Source organism: Phoenix dactylifera, chromosome 17 (assembly GCF_009389715.1).
Source record: "Phoenix dactylifera cultivar Barhee BC4 chromosome 17, palm_55x_up_171113_PBpolish2nd_filt_p, whole genome shotgun sequence".
In the NCBI taxonomy this organism is placed as follows: domain Eukaryota; kingdom Viridiplantae; phylum Streptophyta; class Magnoliopsida; order Arecales; family Arecaceae; genus Phoenix; species Phoenix dactylifera.
The window spans coordinates 13,791,684-13,809,050 of record NC_052408.1 but is presented as its reverse complement, the minus strand read 5'-3'; the positions used below and the strand labels follow the sequence as shown (position 1 = coordinate 13,809,050).

The 17,367-nt window shown below is 38.1% G+C and overlaps 2 protein-coding genes across 3 annotated transcripts; both read right to left on the bottom strand.

Moving 5' to 3' along the window:
* Positions 1-64: 64 nt before the first annotated feature.
* Positions 65-2,477, bottom strand: LOC103718580 (pentatricopeptide repeat-containing protein At2g13600-like). Its single transcript, XM_017845173.3, has one exon. It carries the CDS (start codon positions 1,842-1,844, stop codon positions 264-266), a length of 1,581 nt encoding a protein of 526 aa, XP_017700662.1. The 5' UTR covers positions 1,845-2,477; the 3' UTR covers positions 65-263.
* A 702-nt stretch (positions 2,478-3,179) lies between these two features.
* On the bottom strand, positions 3,180-16,530 carry LOC103716654 (myosin-1-like). Of its 2 annotated transcripts, none has more exons than XM_008804750.3 (23): positions 15,669-16,530; positions 14,979-15,080; positions 14,754-14,897; positions 14,508-14,658; positions 14,369-14,396; positions 13,230-13,395; positions 12,958-13,021; positions 12,818-12,831; positions 12,646-12,730; positions 11,160-11,263; positions 10,881-11,019; positions 9,763-9,881; positions 9,528-9,680; positions 9,356-9,445; positions 9,122-9,199; positions 8,139-8,297; positions 7,839-8,042; positions 6,286-6,491; positions 6,049-6,184; positions 5,678-5,807; positions 5,405-5,551; positions 5,236-5,309; positions 3,180-4,094 (listed from the first exon to the last, which is right to left on the bottom strand). In XM_008804750.3, the coding sequence occupies exons 1-23, from the start codon at positions 15,999-16,001 to the stop codon at positions 3,420-3,422; spliced, it is 3,501 nt and encodes a 1,166-aa protein (XP_008802972.1). In that variant the 5' UTR covers positions 16,002-16,530; the 3' UTR covers positions 3,180-3,419. The 2 variants fall into 2 exon arrangements, with proteins under 2 accessions (XP_008802972.1, XP_017701094.3); XM_017845605.3 differs by having other exon boundaries at positions 14,979-15,093; positions 15,669-15,773.
* Between the last annotated feature and the right edge of the window lie 837 nt (positions 16,531-17,367).

Sequence of the window (17,367 nt, the reverse complement as noted above, 5' to 3'; positions counted from 1 at the left end):
ATTTATACCCCTCTTGTGATGGTAAATTCTCCTGAAAGCTAGCTGCACTTAAAAAGAGACAATATCTACAAATAACCTTTTGTTAATAATGAAAAAATTGGCTATTAGCATGATGTTTGTAGAATCTTACAAGCATTGATGCTGCTGAACAAAATTGGTTATAATTTATGCACTTACAGATCTTCAATTAAAAAAAAGATTACACAATAATCAATCAGTAAAAAACTCGTATGCAACAATAGTATCGTGCATGCTGAATAATATTACCTTTGATCAGCTTCTTGAAATAAAAGAACACTGTCATCCATTTTCAACTGCTTCGCCATTCCTTCCAAGACCAGAAATATTTCTCTTCGCTGGCAATGTGTCTTGTCCTCCACTAAAAATTCATGAACAAAGCCATCATTCTCTATCCAGCTACAACCGGGCTTCTTTACCACCTTCCTATTCCTCATTCTCCTTCTCATTTCCAGAGCTTCTTCCCATCTATTTGAAGAAGCATACAAGTTCCAAAGAAGCACATAGACCCCATCATCATCTGCCTCTCTCTTCATGATTGCCTTTCCTGCAATCTCGGCCAATCGAACATTGCCATGAACCAGGCACGCACTGAGCAGAGATCTCCATATAACACCATCTGGTTCTGTACCCATCTTTTCTATCAGCCTCTCTGCTTCGCTTAGCAGCCCAGCTCGCCCTAGCAGATCAACCATGCACCCATAATGCTCGAGTTGGTACCTGATATTGTAGTCTCTGCTCATACTTGCAAACCATTTCCGCCCTTCGTTTATAAATCCTGCATGGCTGCATGCCGACAGAACAGCTAAAAACGTGACCTCATTTGGCTCAATTCCTGCACTCAGCATCTCCAAGAATACTTCCATAGCCTGCTTTCCACTGCCATGAACAGCAAATCCTGCAATCATAGTGGTCCATGTAAAAACATCCTTATAAATACTCTCTTTAAAGATATCATATGCCATTTCAACGCTCCCACTTTTTGCATACATATCTATAAGAGCATTATAAACAGTAACATCAGAGCCTACATTTTTCGTCTTGTTGATATGCCCATGTATAGCACGGCCAAGGTCGAGCGCGCCGATATCAGCACAAGCCGAGAGAACCCCAACAATCGTGACCAGTGTCGGATCATGACCCTCTGATTTCATCCGGCGAAAGTGTTCCAGAGCCCGAACCGGCTGCTTCCCTTGCACATGACCTGTGATCATCACCGTCCACGAGACTGCGTCTCTCCGCGGCATTTCGTCGAAGAACTCGCAAGCTGATTCAGGTCCTTCGCACTTGACGTACCCATGCAGCATGCTGCTCCAAGTGACCGCATCTCTCGCAGGCATTTCGTTGAAAACCCTCCGGGCTCTCCGAATCTTCCCATTTCTGCAGTACATATCTATCACTGCGTTGCCGACAACCGTCTCGTGGCCTAAACCATGGCGGTAGACCAAAGCATGCAGCGATGTGCCGATGGCTGGATCAGCTATTCGGCCCGAAGCCGAGAGGGCGCCTACGATGCTGAAGCCATCTGGCCGTCGGCCCAAGGCGAGCATTTCGGAGAACAAGGAGATGGCGCGGTGAGGATGATCGGTTTGAAGGTAAGCTGACATGAGGCTGGTGATGGAGATGAGGTCGGGGTGGGGGATTTCGAGGAAGAGATCGCGGGCTTCGACGGTTCGGCCGAACCGGGCATAGGAGTTGAGGATTTGGCAGGAGAGGGGTTGGAGGCGGGGGTGGAGGCCTCGCGTGATGGCTTGGCCGTGGATTTGTAGGAGCTCCTTCAAGGTTCCACATTTACTCAAAAGGTGGTGCAGGTTGCTCGGACTCATCACCCTCCGGAGCGGGAGTTGGGAGGGATGGCCTTGGCGGGAGAGCCAGCGCGCTACTTTAAATCTTCAGATAAATCCTTAAACCCTAAACCCCTTGAGGAGACGAGGCAGGACGCAGCCTACCTCAATTGGCGCTGAGATTGGAATTCTTCTACTGAGAGTAATCATCGAAACCTAAATGATTAGGTTTGATGTCATTTTCTTAAACTTCCAGCAATTTCATTATGAAATTTTGAGCAATCAATTCGTTTGGGCACGAGAGAATCTGTAGAAGAATGGGATGTGAGTACTGGATGCTCCAAAATGGTATAAGAGTTTGGATCGGAAAAATTCCTTCAAATTGCAAAGCAAAACCATGCAGTGGGTTGACTGGCTTCTTTCTCGGAGGAAGTTGGCTACATCCATTACTATAATGCTGACGCTATTTGTTCAACTCTTATGAGCATTCAACTTTTTTTTTTTAAGTACGCTTTTTGATGCTTTCCGTATAATCCTCCATGAAGTTTGTATTTAGTTTCTCTTGAAAGAACGGGTGTCCTGAAAGGATATCCCATTGGTACGATATGCAAACAGCGGATAAGATGCAAGGAGTGGATGAACAGCAAATTACCCATTCAGTAGTAGATGAGACAAAAAAAAAAAAAAAAAAAATTATGTATTCAACAAAAAAACTTTCTATGTGCAGCACCAAGAACCCTAAAAATATTTTGGTCGAAGAAGCAAAGCATTCTATTTCTTTGTTTATTTAAGTTAAAAGGTCGGTCAGCGTTCCGGCGAAGTTGCCCGTTATATGAAGTGGCACGCACAAAGGCTTAAGTAGGACCCTCTTATTTCGTAAGTGTGCTCTTTCCTTTGAAAGAAAACTTAAACGTCCAAATTGAGAGCTGATTGATTGCCCAGAGAGCACATACATGCACCGATTTGGAAAAGGTATTTCCTAATTTGATTTCTTATATAGCTAATCCGGATGCCTAAGTGGAAGAAATCATTGCCTGCTAAAAACCCATGATGTTCCCCCCTCCTCTTTTTTACACTCCCTAAATTATTGTGCTACTGCATGCGAAGGACATACGAATCTCCTGCTAAAAAGCAATGCCTATGCACATAAATAGTTAATGAGACCTAGGAGGATGTAGAATTGTACGTGGATCCATAAGACACCAAGTCCCTGCCCTTATTGCCTGCATGCATGCAATCAATAAGGCTGATGATTTCTGTAGGCCTCATTCATCTTGACGCACCACCATAGAAATGATTGGCTGCATACACGTCTATGCTGGTGCACACGGTGTAGGCAATAATATCTCCCACACTGCAGATCAAACATTCACAATCTCTAAAAGGACAACAGGTAGCCAATCATCCTGTTGCAGGTCCAGTGGCATGTTTGGAGATTCTTAAGCTCTCCTATACTTGTCAGAGTTCAAGCTGTAGGTGAAGATAAGAAGGTGTAACAAAAACTGAAAGGCACCGTGCTCTTTTTATTTTTTACAACTGCAATGGCAGATAAATGGATTCTGAACAACAACTTCCCGTTTCAAAATAACAAAAGGATTGCTATTTGCGGGAAATGACTTAGATAGCCCTTGTATTGTTCAACCTCCCCCACCATTTCTTTTTCACCTTGTCAGCTTTAATTTCATCATTTCCCAGTTTGTGTATTATAACCTTAGTCTCTCGTAGCCGCAAGTTATAATCCTTCCTCCATGTCTCAAACGTCTGCTTTAGCTTCCTTAGTTCTCGGTCTGGGTTCAGGCTTGCCTCCGCCTGCCCTGACTTCACCTCCACCAAGAACTTGGCATCATCTAGAAAAACCTGACTCCGTTGCTCAAACTCCTCGGCAAGACGGCTGATAATGTTCAGGCTCGCGCTCATTTCTCTGCCAGTAAGTCGTGATCCCAGAGGCGGCCCTTTGTTTTCTAGGCCTTCGGTTCCAGTGAGATTCCCATTGGTGCAGAAGCTTTGGTCCGTGGACCCATCAGAGTTCCCATCTACACCATCAAGGGCAAGGCTCTTCTTTGCTATGGAGAGGCTAGACTGCAATGATCTCATCTGTTTCTGCCAGACTTCTTCCATGGATCTCATCTTCTGTTCGTAATCTGACCATCTGCTCTCATATTGTTGAAGCCTCTGGTGAAGCATGTCATTCTCCTCATCCTTCTCTCTCAAAGCGGACTCAGCTTTAAGAATTCTCCTTTGGAGCTCCGCAAGGACTGATGACTTGACTGGCACCTGGTCAGTTTCCGCTACCTAGGACAGAGTTTAATCATAGATCAAAATTAATGAGCTAAATGCAAATACAATTAAAGTATTTTATTTGTAGTTTCATAAATGAGAGGTTCAAGAAACTTGTGTCAAGGATTAATACGGAACTGCTTCAAGGTTGAGTTGGCCTACAATTTCTGAGTCAAAGAATATATGTCAAAAAGCATATTAGTTGAATCAGGAATTTGAAGAGTGATATAAGATATTGCAGTTTTATAGCCTCAAATATGATGTCACAAAAATATTAATGCTCAGGATAACTCTCTGATCCTAGGTTGAGACCTGGGTACCTAAAAAAACAACAGGACTAAATCAAATAGCAAAACTCCACTTCCTAGCTTTGCAGTAGAGACGAGCAGATATATTCCCATGCAAATACCTCACCTTTTAGAGGTCCAGATAGCCAGATGTAAAAACATTCTGGTCAAAAATTATTAAACTAAGAAGAATAAAAGGACTGATGCATGAATTTTACTGTAATTTAAAGGGTCTGCAGATGCCCAATCACTGCATCTGCAGGATAACTCCCACAAGGATAGAATTGGAGGAAAGTGGTAGAAGAGAACATCTTGGGGGATCGGGGAGAATGATTGATCAAGCAATCCCAAAATCTCCGGCACACGGAAATCATTTTATTAGATGGATTGCAGGGTCCATGATCCTCCCGGATCCCTTTACTCCCTCCTGCTAGTCTTCTCTTCAGCTGGCTCTCCACTGCCATGAGAGTTATCCCTAGATGCATCCATACATCCCATAAAAGATGAAAAAAATCAGAAGTCAAAAAAAATTATTGCAGTATAACCAATAATCTTTGCACAAGAAAATTTGGCTCGTTTTTATGTATGCAAAATCCACCTGGTCATCATCATGATTTCTTGATCACTATTTAGAGTTCAGACTTTTATCAGTACTAACTATGCTAATGCATATGGAAACAGTCCTTTAATTGGTCAAAATCCTAATATGCTAATTTAGCCTCTGAATTTGGAGGTCAGCTAAATTTTGATCTGGACATTTAGTTGTAGCTGCTTTGCTTCCTAGGCAAAGAAATCAGTAATTCAGTGCTATTACATCATGGCAGAGTACACCATTCAGCATATCAAATAAATCAAAAGATGCAGTGTACCTTTGTATCTACAACTGTCTTTGATGCGTTCAGTATAACATCTCCCGAACACCTAACAAGCCATCCGCGAATTACTATAACACGAATATCCAGTTAGTAAAGGTAAGAACATCACACAAAACTATATTGTACTGCACTAAGCATGTAGACAGATAATGGAGATTCTTACCAGACTGTATTACTATTGAAGCATTACGAACATTCACAAATTCTTTTCTAGTAGTTTGGGATTTTAGAATTCTCTGCAAAATGACAGCAGCTCTATGCTTATGTACCAAAACTGAGTACATTCGCCTTGCCTTGTCCCCACGAATAACTGCAAAAGGATAAATTTCTGCTAAGCATTCAATAGACCAAAAACAATAATAAAGAAGCCTCATAAATGTGTTTCTGTTGTCATTTCATTGACAATATTTTAAAATTATTCCAGAGAAAAGGATACATGATTGCAATGTAATGATGGCTTGCTGATGCCTCTTCACATAGCAACGAACTCGGTGACCTCTGAAAAAGCTCTGTACCCGCAAAATGCCATGAAGAGTACGATTTCTGGTATCTTCAAGTGCACCAATCTATAGATGTCATTTCAGATAGTAAGAAAATGCAAGTAGTCGTATATTAAGTGGACAAGAAATGAACAGTCAGAGTAGGGTTTTATAAATCTCATTCCATAATAAAGTACTCCTATAAAAAAAAGGCAATAGCCAGATCTGATGCAATATGATAGGATCACAGCAGTACTTCTTGTCGTTGCTAGTTTAGATAGTGATGGTCATCCAGGAAGACTCGCATCATCTGGAGTACCAGTCATACCTGTCCAGTTCGGAAAAACAATTTGTTGTAGCCGACTTGATACATATCAGGAAGAATGTTGAACTGTTGAAGAATTGCCACCGAAACACTAAGTGGGTCCTGAGATGCAACATTCTCAAGAAGAAGGAATCCATACCTGGCAATATTACGAAACAAGAACATTATGCATAAACTGTACCACGGTGACAGGAAAAATTTAGGTCATTCGATAACAGGTCTAAAGAAACATTATTGTACCTTCTGGCAAATTTCTGGTGAGACATCCTCGTGGGATAGCCTGACCTTGATATGCGTACAACTTCAAGGACACCACAACATCTCAGCTGCTGTAGCACAAGGCCTTGTTCATATGTTGCAGGCACTTGCAAATTGTTTGGCTTAATGCAACGTATGAAGTGAGGTGTTGTGCTCTCTAGTCTTTGCATCAGTTGAAATAATTGTCCCTGAAAACCAAGGACCAAGTTAGAACTTCAAAGAGGAACTCGCACAAAGGCAATGAATTCACAAGTCTTAAAACTGAGAAAGCAACATAAAAATGCTAAGGGCATAAATGGTATGGTCTTTGTTTTCTGTTTTTGTTTTCAAAAACACATGAAAATAAAAAAAGAACTAGACTGGTCAAGATGCAGCATTGAACCCTTTTGAAATTATGTAAAATCTGTAGAGCTTTTTGTAGCAAAGATTTATTGATTTCAAAAATAATGAAATAAAAGCAAGAGATATCAGAAGCTCTGTGCAAATGCCATCTTCAACATCAATTTCCATGTGGTATTTCACTAAGAGAAACAAAAAAAGAAAAAACGATGATGCCAAACAGGCACTAAGTTTATCACTCTGCAGTACAAATAGATTGTTAGGTAGTGAAAGTTCTCATATTGTATAAGTTTTATCCGTATGGAAAAAAAAACAAATAATAAAACAAGCAAAGGATCATCAACCAGGAGAGGCTAAACCCAGCCTATGTATCTTTTTTGACAGTTCCTGGTGATACATGAAGCCCGTTGGTTATACTAGCTTAACAACCTCACCGATCAATTATGACTACAAGAAGCTCTTGAAAAATTATACCTGAAAACAACAAAATATTTATATATTTGTGCTTTTCAAATGATTAACAAGTTAGTAAGTTCGATTTCAAAGAGGCAAATTTTCATCATCAAAATGCTCTAAATTTCATTATTTGAAATGCATACTCTCCATTATATGGTGCAAAATATTATGTTATCAAAAGGTACAGAAATTGCATCATCTAATGAAGCTACATTAGCAATTGCATCTAATATGGACTAACCTATACAATCCCTTAACATATGTCTAGCTTGCAGCTAGTAGCTACATCTCCTTTTAAGTGGCAAGTGATATTAAAAACTCAGAAAATTTTACTGAAATATCTCCAGTTACATTTAGGATTACCAAAAACTCTTATAATCAAGAAGGATCACCCAATAAGTGTGAGCACCATGTTCTCATGCTTAGGGCAATTCAGAAGAAGACAAGAAAAGTATGAGCATCAAAAACAGAAAGCACAAAGGAAAAGCAGAACTGTCCAGACAACCATACTGAACCATTAGCATCTCCCAGTAACAAATCACTCGAAATGTAAAACTTATAGCTTCAGATAGACTAAAACGAACCACCTCTTAACTTGAGGAGAAAAGTTGTATATATGTAATAAAAGTACATTGAAAAATACATAGCTGCTAGTGTCCTATGTAAATGACAACAGGTTCAATCTAAATTCTATATTAATTGGATTCAGTGACATGCCTTGAGACCTGGAAAGCATTTACCTTAAATTTTGTTGCAACGCTAAGCTTTTGGGATTCCACTCCACTAGATCTATAAATATTACCCACTGTCTTTGCAGATTGTGCAAGCATTTTGGATGCGAACATTGGAGGAAGGCAGCATGTGCAACAAGCTAGGAGTTGTATTAAGTCGATGTGTAAAAGATCCCTGTTCTTCTCCAGAAACCCCGATGTGTCATACACCACCTGATTATGGGAGACAAAATAAATTTTGTAAATCAAAAATACAATACACACACACACACACACACACAAACATTTAAAAAGGATCTTAGCAACAACCTCCCCTGCATAATGACTGACACTGAAGATTTTGTCTCTCTCTCCCCGAAAGCATGGATTCGAATTAAGATGCTGTTTGAGCTTGTTTGCAAAAGTCAGATCGGTACCATTGGGAAAAGTAGACTCCTCATCCAAAAGAGACAATAACCCTAATGGTTTCTGATTGAATGACAAGAGCAAGTCAACACCAACAAGAGTTATTCCACATTCTATCTAAAAACAGAAAAGATTCTATAACATGTTGAACACCCACAAAAAAAAAAGCAACAGCAGACTAAAACACATAGAAGAAGTGTACACGTGCATATAAACAAATGATTAATTATACATGAAATAAATTAACCATAAGAGAATGCAATTGACATATGGCCAAGCTAGGAGCATGAGTTGCACTGTATGTGGATGATGTCAATTCTATGAAATGCATCATAATGCAGTATATATGCACTTTAATCTGTGTCTACCAATATTTTAAACAATTTGTCAAAAATTTGTGCAAAGGCATTCAACTGTCCTAATTCGGACAAATGGCAGGGCGTTTTGGGATATAGATAGGAAAGCTAACCCCAAATATTGAATACGGCACACCATTTGAGTTCAATATTCTATTGTGAAAGAACAAAAAGCAGCCACCAGTCATGACACTGGATGCAAAACAACTGGAAATCATAATCATTGACCAGCATAGGTAGAGAAGAATTGTTGCCACTCTGGAAGAATAGAAGACTAACCAGAGATTATCTGCTAATCTTTATCAAACACTGGACTAATATCATTCAACATTGCAGCAGTTGTCTAATAAATTTCAGGGCAAATAAAATCATTACATGTCAAAAAAAAAAAAGAGGCATAATCTTCACCACTGCCAGTTCCATTGACCTTATTGTTGGCATTTATTTCAAGAAAAGATAACATACCAGAATTAACAAGTGATATATAGGCAATCAATCATTAATAAAGTGAACAGATAATAGCACACGTACTTTTTCGAAGAGGTTTAAACAATTTTGGTTATCGTCAAAGTCAACTTTCGCCCAGTCTATGCCATCTTGGATGTATTCCTGAGCAAATGATCAAAAAGAAAGAGAACCAGTAAGTGAAAATGTTCATATCATAGAATAAAGGAAACAATCTTATTGGGTCTCATGGTATAAGCCAAAGCATAGCAAAGATCGTAATCTCAGTATATCATCTGATTAAAGATAAAGAAAACTTACCTCCTGCTCCAGCTTAAACAGATGGCGGTTAAAATGTTGCTGCAACCTTTCATTAGCATAATTTATGCAGAATTGTTCAAAGCTATTCTTCTGCAAAATAACATGAAATCAATGTTGAATGGTTGTCCATGCAACAACAGTGATATGCATAATAACATCAAAAGAACCATACATCAAAAGATTCAAAGCCATAGATATCCAAAATGCTGATGGATCTGCCTGTCCGTAGCTTTCCTACTTCCAAAGATTTATTTATTTGTTCTACCAGCCACTCAAACAGGCTAGCATACAGCGACTTTGCTAATGCATCTCTTGTGTCAGTTGCCTAAAAAGAAGACATCAGCTAGAGAAATTTATCACATTAACATAAAAATAGCACAATGCATCTACATCAAAAGCTTGGTAACCTGAGATAGAGTGAGCTGCTGAACAATAGTATCACTGCCAACTCTCATGGTTCGAGTCGATAAGGCTAACTTTAGACTCCCAATATCACATCCAATAAGCTTAGCAACAGTAAGTGCAGCTGACACAAAACAGGACATCAGAAACACTTTAACATAAGCGAATTCACCAGTAGTGGATGCTAAGCAAATGGAGGACTTTGAAATTTTCAACCATCCAAGTATTCTTGTTGATGTAAAAGCAAGACTACAGGAAGGATATTTGATGACAAAAATAACAATGTCAAAAAGAGATAGAAAATACAGAATCGTTCACATATCATTTTTTTATTTCAAACTAATTTCTCATACCTCAATGAACCAATTATACACTGGGCATAAAATTAAATCAGAAATATAAATTACTCAACCAATCAATTTCCAAATCAAAAGCTACAAAATTTACATAACTAGTTAATTATGTATTGTAGATATGCTCTCCTAAAACTGATTTTGATCTATCTTTCTTTAGCAGTAACAAAAAAAAAAAATTTACAGAAGAGATATTTGGTTCATACAATTAAACAAAATGTCAAAGTCTGTATCACCAAGAAACTCTTAAAAATACTATAGTTAAAAATAGGGACTCAAGTACCAAGGCAGACCGGCTGTATCAAATTGTACCAGTAATACTGACATGTAGTGCCCTCATATTTGCTCTGCTGTCACATGAAGGCATATTATGTTGGAATAGTACAATATAGTACCAGTAAGGTACCTGTATGGGTACCAACACCAATGTTTTAAACCTAGGTTAAAATTTTGAAGTACTAGATCATAATCAATTCAGATTTCTGTTCACCTCCAGGCATCCCATTGAGAAGAATTATGCTGTCACTTAAACAAGTGCAGCCAAAAAAGGAAACCAGAATTGACATCATTGCATCAAGTATGCTGGCATGACAATTACAATCCATGACAACAGGTATATCATCAACTAGTGCTTCTATCATCATATACAACATCTAGATTGATCGATCATTTTGGTAAAACAGAATACCTTACAGAAAGCAATGACTCCAACAGTAGCTCAAAAGACAATAGCATTTCAAACTGCTTGAAGATGTTTTGAAAGAATTTACCTTCATCCTCCACAATTTCAACATGATTTTCATTATCAATCACAGTAAAAGAGACATTGCCCAACCATAAAACAGCACCAAGTATTGCGAATACAGCATCTTGATCATCTTTCTTAATATGGACGACATTCATAGCTTCCTGAAAATGAGTCAAGTTGGCAGAATGTGATTATAATGACATAATGAAGATGAGGAAGAATACATAATACTTGATATTTATATTCATATTTATTAACAATGGAAAATTCACGATTTTATCAGGACAACAAGATCGAGTACCATCACAGAATGAAACTTCGAAGCATCATCAACACCAGCAATTGTAAAGCAACTGCTCTGCTTCAAGTATTTGTAATCATCCACAGATTTCAAATTCAGCTTCTCTGTTTCAAAATAAGCAAAACTCAAACAAAACAAGGAGACTTAAGTAGGCAAATAGATGAATATATATTATAAAATTGGAATCAGTTGGTATAGGATCAAAAGAAATAGGTAACTTACAGAATAATAGACATAAAATATTTTTGACTATCAGATGTCATTATATGCCAATGTATTACAAATAGATGCATCAAATAGTTACAGCCCCGCCAAAAACAAATCTAAAGCATAATTAACATGTAGCTAAGAGATGAAGTGCGAAGCCTAGAGCTACCCAAATATCTTCTTACAAAGCCAAGCAGGAAGATATCAAAATAAACTTCATAAAATCAATATGTACAATAAAAGTGATTTATTGTGGGTAGCTAACAAAAGCTATCAGTAGAAGAAACAGAAAAGGTGATATAATATATTTCTGATCCACTATTCCGTTAACAAAGCTTAGTTTTGTGGTCTTGCTGGTTGTCAGATGCATGAAGAATTCGAGATTGCTCCAGAGAACAAATTGATACACAAGCCTTTTATAACAGTATATGTATTCCAATTATATGCACCTTTTCTTACATGGTACAAAAGCTCTTAACTAAAATACACCAAGAGAATAAAAGTAACATCCATTATTGACAAAATGAGAAAGCATCTATGCTCAAGAATAAAGGAATTTAATTTTCAGCAGTTGTTTAGCATTTAATTTAATTTGACATGTATCTTCACTACAGTCCTCCTCTGGAGGATCGAATTGGTGATTTCCTCTTAAATTCAGATTATCATTCGAAGACTGTCTGCATGTATATTTATTTTTGGATCACATATATCATTTGTTTTCCATTTTGTGTTCACACACTTCAAAATTCCAAGATATACCTTCTCTGTTTTTCTTTTTTTAACAAACTATGACCCATATCTGATAATCCAAGGAGGTTCTTCATTCAAGAAGCAGAGATCATCATGATTAACTTTAGGTTTTCTTCCTTCAGAAATATGCTAGAAATCTTTTAAAGCTCTATTTAAACTTAGAACTACCTTAGATTAGGTAGCATTAAAGCATAAAGCATATGCAGATATCAAAGTGATATAATCAAGAGAGAGCTAATCAAAATTATTGACCAAAAGTAGGCCCACAATAAAAAAAACTCTGATCTCCAACAAATGCCAGTTTAGGAGCTTGTGCTCATAAACAGCCCAAGTCTTGAGATTCCACCACCCACTATGCACCATCCAGCACAACTTCTAGCCTTGTATATAATTTATTTTTCTATTTGAAAAGATCAGAGTATTGAATTCACATTTAGATAAGTCAGCACTCTGTATTGTCAGACTACAGTGCAAAGAGATGTTCAAGAAAATACTCACAACATGCAAATTATGGAGTAGAACAGTATACCTCTAAGAGATAAAGGAGCACCATCACACAGCTGATAAAATATATGATATGATCTTTCACACTGTGCACACTGTACCACTCTTGACTGCTCAAAATATTAAGACATCAAAATAAATAACAGACCATAAAGCAAAAAATCAACATAGGCTAGGCAACAAGACAAATCAAATACCTTCTCGAGCAGAACTGTCCAGATATAAAATTTGCGTTGCCAAAAACAGAAAAAGAATGCAACAGTCAAAATCAGTTAAAAGGAAATAAAGGTGATTGGCATATGACCTCTCAAAGTTTGACCCAGTTCATATGACTTACAAGTTTGAATATTGGCTCCAGCAATTCTCCCAGTTTCACTAAAATGAATCTCAATTAGCTTGCCCTGCATCAACACCAAAAAAATATTGTTTTTTTAAAAAAAAAGAAGATAGTGCTCCCAGGATGAACAGCTTGATGATTTTCGTGGGATAGTTGACAGAATATTATATTATTTTAACTTTTTATGTAAGTGCAATCAACTAGGTCATTCACAGAAAGATATAAGCAATTTGCAAGATAAACAGTTCAAAAGCGAATAATAGAAAGCTTACAAAGCGACTGGAATTGTCATTTCTTAATGTTTTTGCATTGCCAAATGCTTCAAGTATTGGATTAGTCTGAAGGATTTCATACTCTATTCCGCTGCCCCCTCCAAGTGCAGCCAAATATTGCATTGCTATTTTTGCTGTTTCAGTTTTCCCTGCTCCACTTTCACCACTGGAAAAAGCAGAAGGCAGTCAGTTTTGGAAGGGGCAAAAAACAGATTTGGCCCAAACTTCATTAACTTACATGTTGCTTATACACATTTCGTGCCAATTCGAATCTAGAAAGAACTCCTTGTTAAACTAGGCTACAGCCTTCACAAAATCTCTCTATATTATCAACTCTAAAGCACTTCTAACAACCAGGAATCATAATACAACCAAAAGTTGAACAAACAACAAAAACCAAAAATAAAAAAATTGTACAGAATGCTAAGTAAAACCATCACAAATCAAGTAAAAGATGTGTCTCACATGGATAAAACAACTTGCTTACATTTAACAAACGTTAGATTGATTCCCAGATGGCCATTAACATGAAAGCAGAACTGTTGCATGATATTATGCCAACATTTAATATGTAACATACGTGCTATCGATGGATCTTCAGTTAAACCGTTTCCATTCCTTTCATGCAGCAATTAATGGCTGCAGTCCTAGTTTATTTCCTGTCAGAATGTGGTAAAAAGTACCGATAATGTAAATTTGCAGTCAATTAATTACCACACCAATCCAGCCCAGCCCCAACTAAGTAGGATTGATTAGTCTACCGCTTCCTGCTAATTGTAAATATAAGAAAAAACTCTAAAAGAGCAAACATGGCTTTTGTTTAACATATCTTAAATCTGCTGAAGCCAAAGGAAACATGCTTCACGTTTGCATGTAACAAATTATGTTTATGTGCATGTCTAAAATAAAACTTAAATGAACAAAACAACAACAAGGGCTACAATTGTCAGTAGTCTCTTTAAATTCACAATTCATTTTTAGTGGCAAATATTGTATTACATTATATTCTTAACAAGAAATGATTCATGCAAATACAAGGGGCATGCCAAGAATTCAATATGGAACTAATAAGAAACTTCAGTGATCATGCCCCATCTTCAACCAATAATCTTAAAAGCAATTAAAAACAAACTGCTAACCTTATGATGATCGACTGATTGACTTCATCTGCAAACAATGAAAACAAAATCTTAGAGGTTAAGGTGAATCATAGGAACACATAAATTATACCCTTGTTTCCATATGCGATAATGCTGATGCAAGCTTTAGAAATGTTACCTCTTATCATTTCACGAATAGCTGTATCTGCTATCGCATACACATGTGGTTTGTCCATTGTTTTCCGCTTATATGCCTCAATGTAATCATTTCCATACAAATGGACTTCCTTAAATGGGTTGATAGCAACCAATACTGGCCCTGCTTTAGTCTAAGATGCAAATACAGAGAAGTTTCATACAATAAATGGTACATTTACACTTTCGGAATAAATGGGGAAAAGTTGTAACAACTAGAACTACTTACATATATCATATTACGGAGGTATCTATATTGCAGATTGTACAACACGGATGGTTCATGTAGATAGCTAAGTTGCATGAGATCATCAACACCATCAAGGATATCAGGATTTGCAGGTAACAGACTCTCAGTGTCAAACTTTAAAACCTGAAAAATGAAAAATTATGACATGAGCTAAAAAGATAGAAGAAGAAGAAAAACCGTAACAAGTACAGTAATAAAGCTTACTTTCCCCTCTGGAAGAGAAACAATAGACTCTTCCCCTGAAGTTGATAATATCTTTCCCGATGCCCAGTCACCATTTGAAAGTTGGCACCAAGCTTCAAGCTTCTGAAACAAAGAACTTCAACATGTAGGTCTTGCAATCAATAGACAGCATGTTGATCATACTAAAATAAAGTATTGTTATCATATGATACTAACCCAAATTTGCATGCATAAAATTTTCAATAACCTCACTAAAAGACTAAGTCGACATCAACAGTTACAATATTACCATAACAGGAGACAGGCAGTAGAGTGATTCAGGAGAATAACAAGTTTTCTGATAATAACAAACATGTTTTGGTACAAACATTTTAAGAAGCAGTGACAATTAATGTGAATTTTTTTTTTAGAAGATGACAATTGTTCTGTTGAAAGTGTGACAGCGGTACACAAGACAAGCATGAGATACCGTTGCCGACATGGAAAAGGGGGCTATATCAGAAACTAGTTAAGTATAAAACCTGACGCCACATCACCGGGTACAATAATGTCCAAGAACAAGCGCTAAGGTGAGCAACCATCACATCTAAACAAAGAAATAGCAGCAGATTGTTTCCAATATACAGGAAGATCAAAGTCAAAGAAATCTTAAATAGAGTAGAAACAGAATACGGGCAAGTGAATAACTAAAACAAGAAAAAAATAAATTACCTTCTTGGCACCATAAGAACTTGTATCACTCCATCTGGACTCCAGCGAGGTAGCAGGCAAACGGGAAGGCACCATATTATCTCCACCATTATCCGCGTCGGAAGGCTTGTTCTCATTACTATAGGCACTCTTCGCACTGTAGGGAGACTCTTCATTCGCCTCAGCAGCCTCCAAACCTTCTTCTTCAGCAACAGCACCAACATCAGTAGATTTGGTGTCGCTGTTTTCCACTATAAGCGGCGTCCAAGACGATTTCCGAGCAAAGATCTCTGATGTCGTTATCTCCGATGGGCTCCTTGTAGTTCCCGGCGACAGCATTCCGACAGACGCCATCCGACACTCCCCGATCTCCCCTAAGAGACCAAAACAACTCTTTCCTGCAACACTCCAACACTCCTTTACCCGTAGAAACCAAGATTCACCGACACCTCCTTCAGTAGTTGAAATTTCCCGCAAGATCTTGGCTTTAAACCCTAAAAGATCGAGAAAAAGTTTCGAACAAAAGGACGCATTAAACGGAACGATATCCTCTGCAATCCTTTGAACAAGAACAGCATGGAAGCAGAATATATTTTAAAAAAAACGTATTAAATCGAAAATGGCGGTCAAACTGAGATGATCTCAACTGCGAAACCCTAAAAGAAGAAGCTTTTAGAGGCTTCGGAGAAGAGAATGGCGCTGGAACTCGGATCCAGAGCAAAGAACAAGGAGATTTCGTGGGGACCGAAGAGACATTCCACGGATCCAGGAGCGGAGAGACCCTAGGAAATGGGAGAGAATGAGGGACTCGAGAGGAGGGTTTTGGCCTTTTGGGGTCTCGTCGACGAGCCTTCTTCAAAGAGACTGCAGAACCGAGTTGCTTTTCAATTCCACTGCTCACCGCCTTTTTGCCCTCATTATTATCGTCATAAACTCCTTTAGAGGTTTATTATAGGGGTTTTAATGGTGTCATCAACGTTTAAAAATTCTAAATCATAATCCTCATTTCAAAATAAATCGAGATTAGTTGTCCCGAGTTATCTAAATGACTAAACTACCCTTTTCCTTTCATAAATAACAAAGACACTATCGATAATGTGAATAATAAGTGAGGATTGAATGGGTATTTTGTTAAAGGAGCCGAGGAAGGAAAGGGGAGGAAGCCCGGGGGAGTAACGTTACGGGCCCGTTTTAAACGTAGACCGTCGGATGACGGACCGACGGTCTGTATTTACGAGTTAGACCGAACGGAGACCACGGACCGGGATCCGACCCGTTTGGCATGAGTTTCAAATTGAGATGCGAATTCCGACCGGTTCGTGCGTAAATCGCGCAGATCGAACTCGATTTGGCTCGTGATCTACGCAGACTTTTTTAGACCCAATCTAAGAACTGATTTTAAAATAAAACTACAAGTCTAGCCTGACCAAATAAGCGAACAAGTGGCAGAAAACAAAGTTTTCTACATGCTATGTTGTTTAACAAAGATCACTATAGTGGTGCGCTGACATGGCACTCAATGGGTGGCCAATTCCTAACGAAATTACACGGATCCCTCCTAAATTGCATCAATTGCTTAGCCTTCTCCGGATATTTTAAATGAGTGATGAGATGGTCCATGCTTTGCATACCAAATATCCTTCAATTCGATGCAACTATGGCTCGAATTCGGCCTATAGAAGGCCAAAATCTAATTGGCCCGCCTTCTAGGCTAAGCATC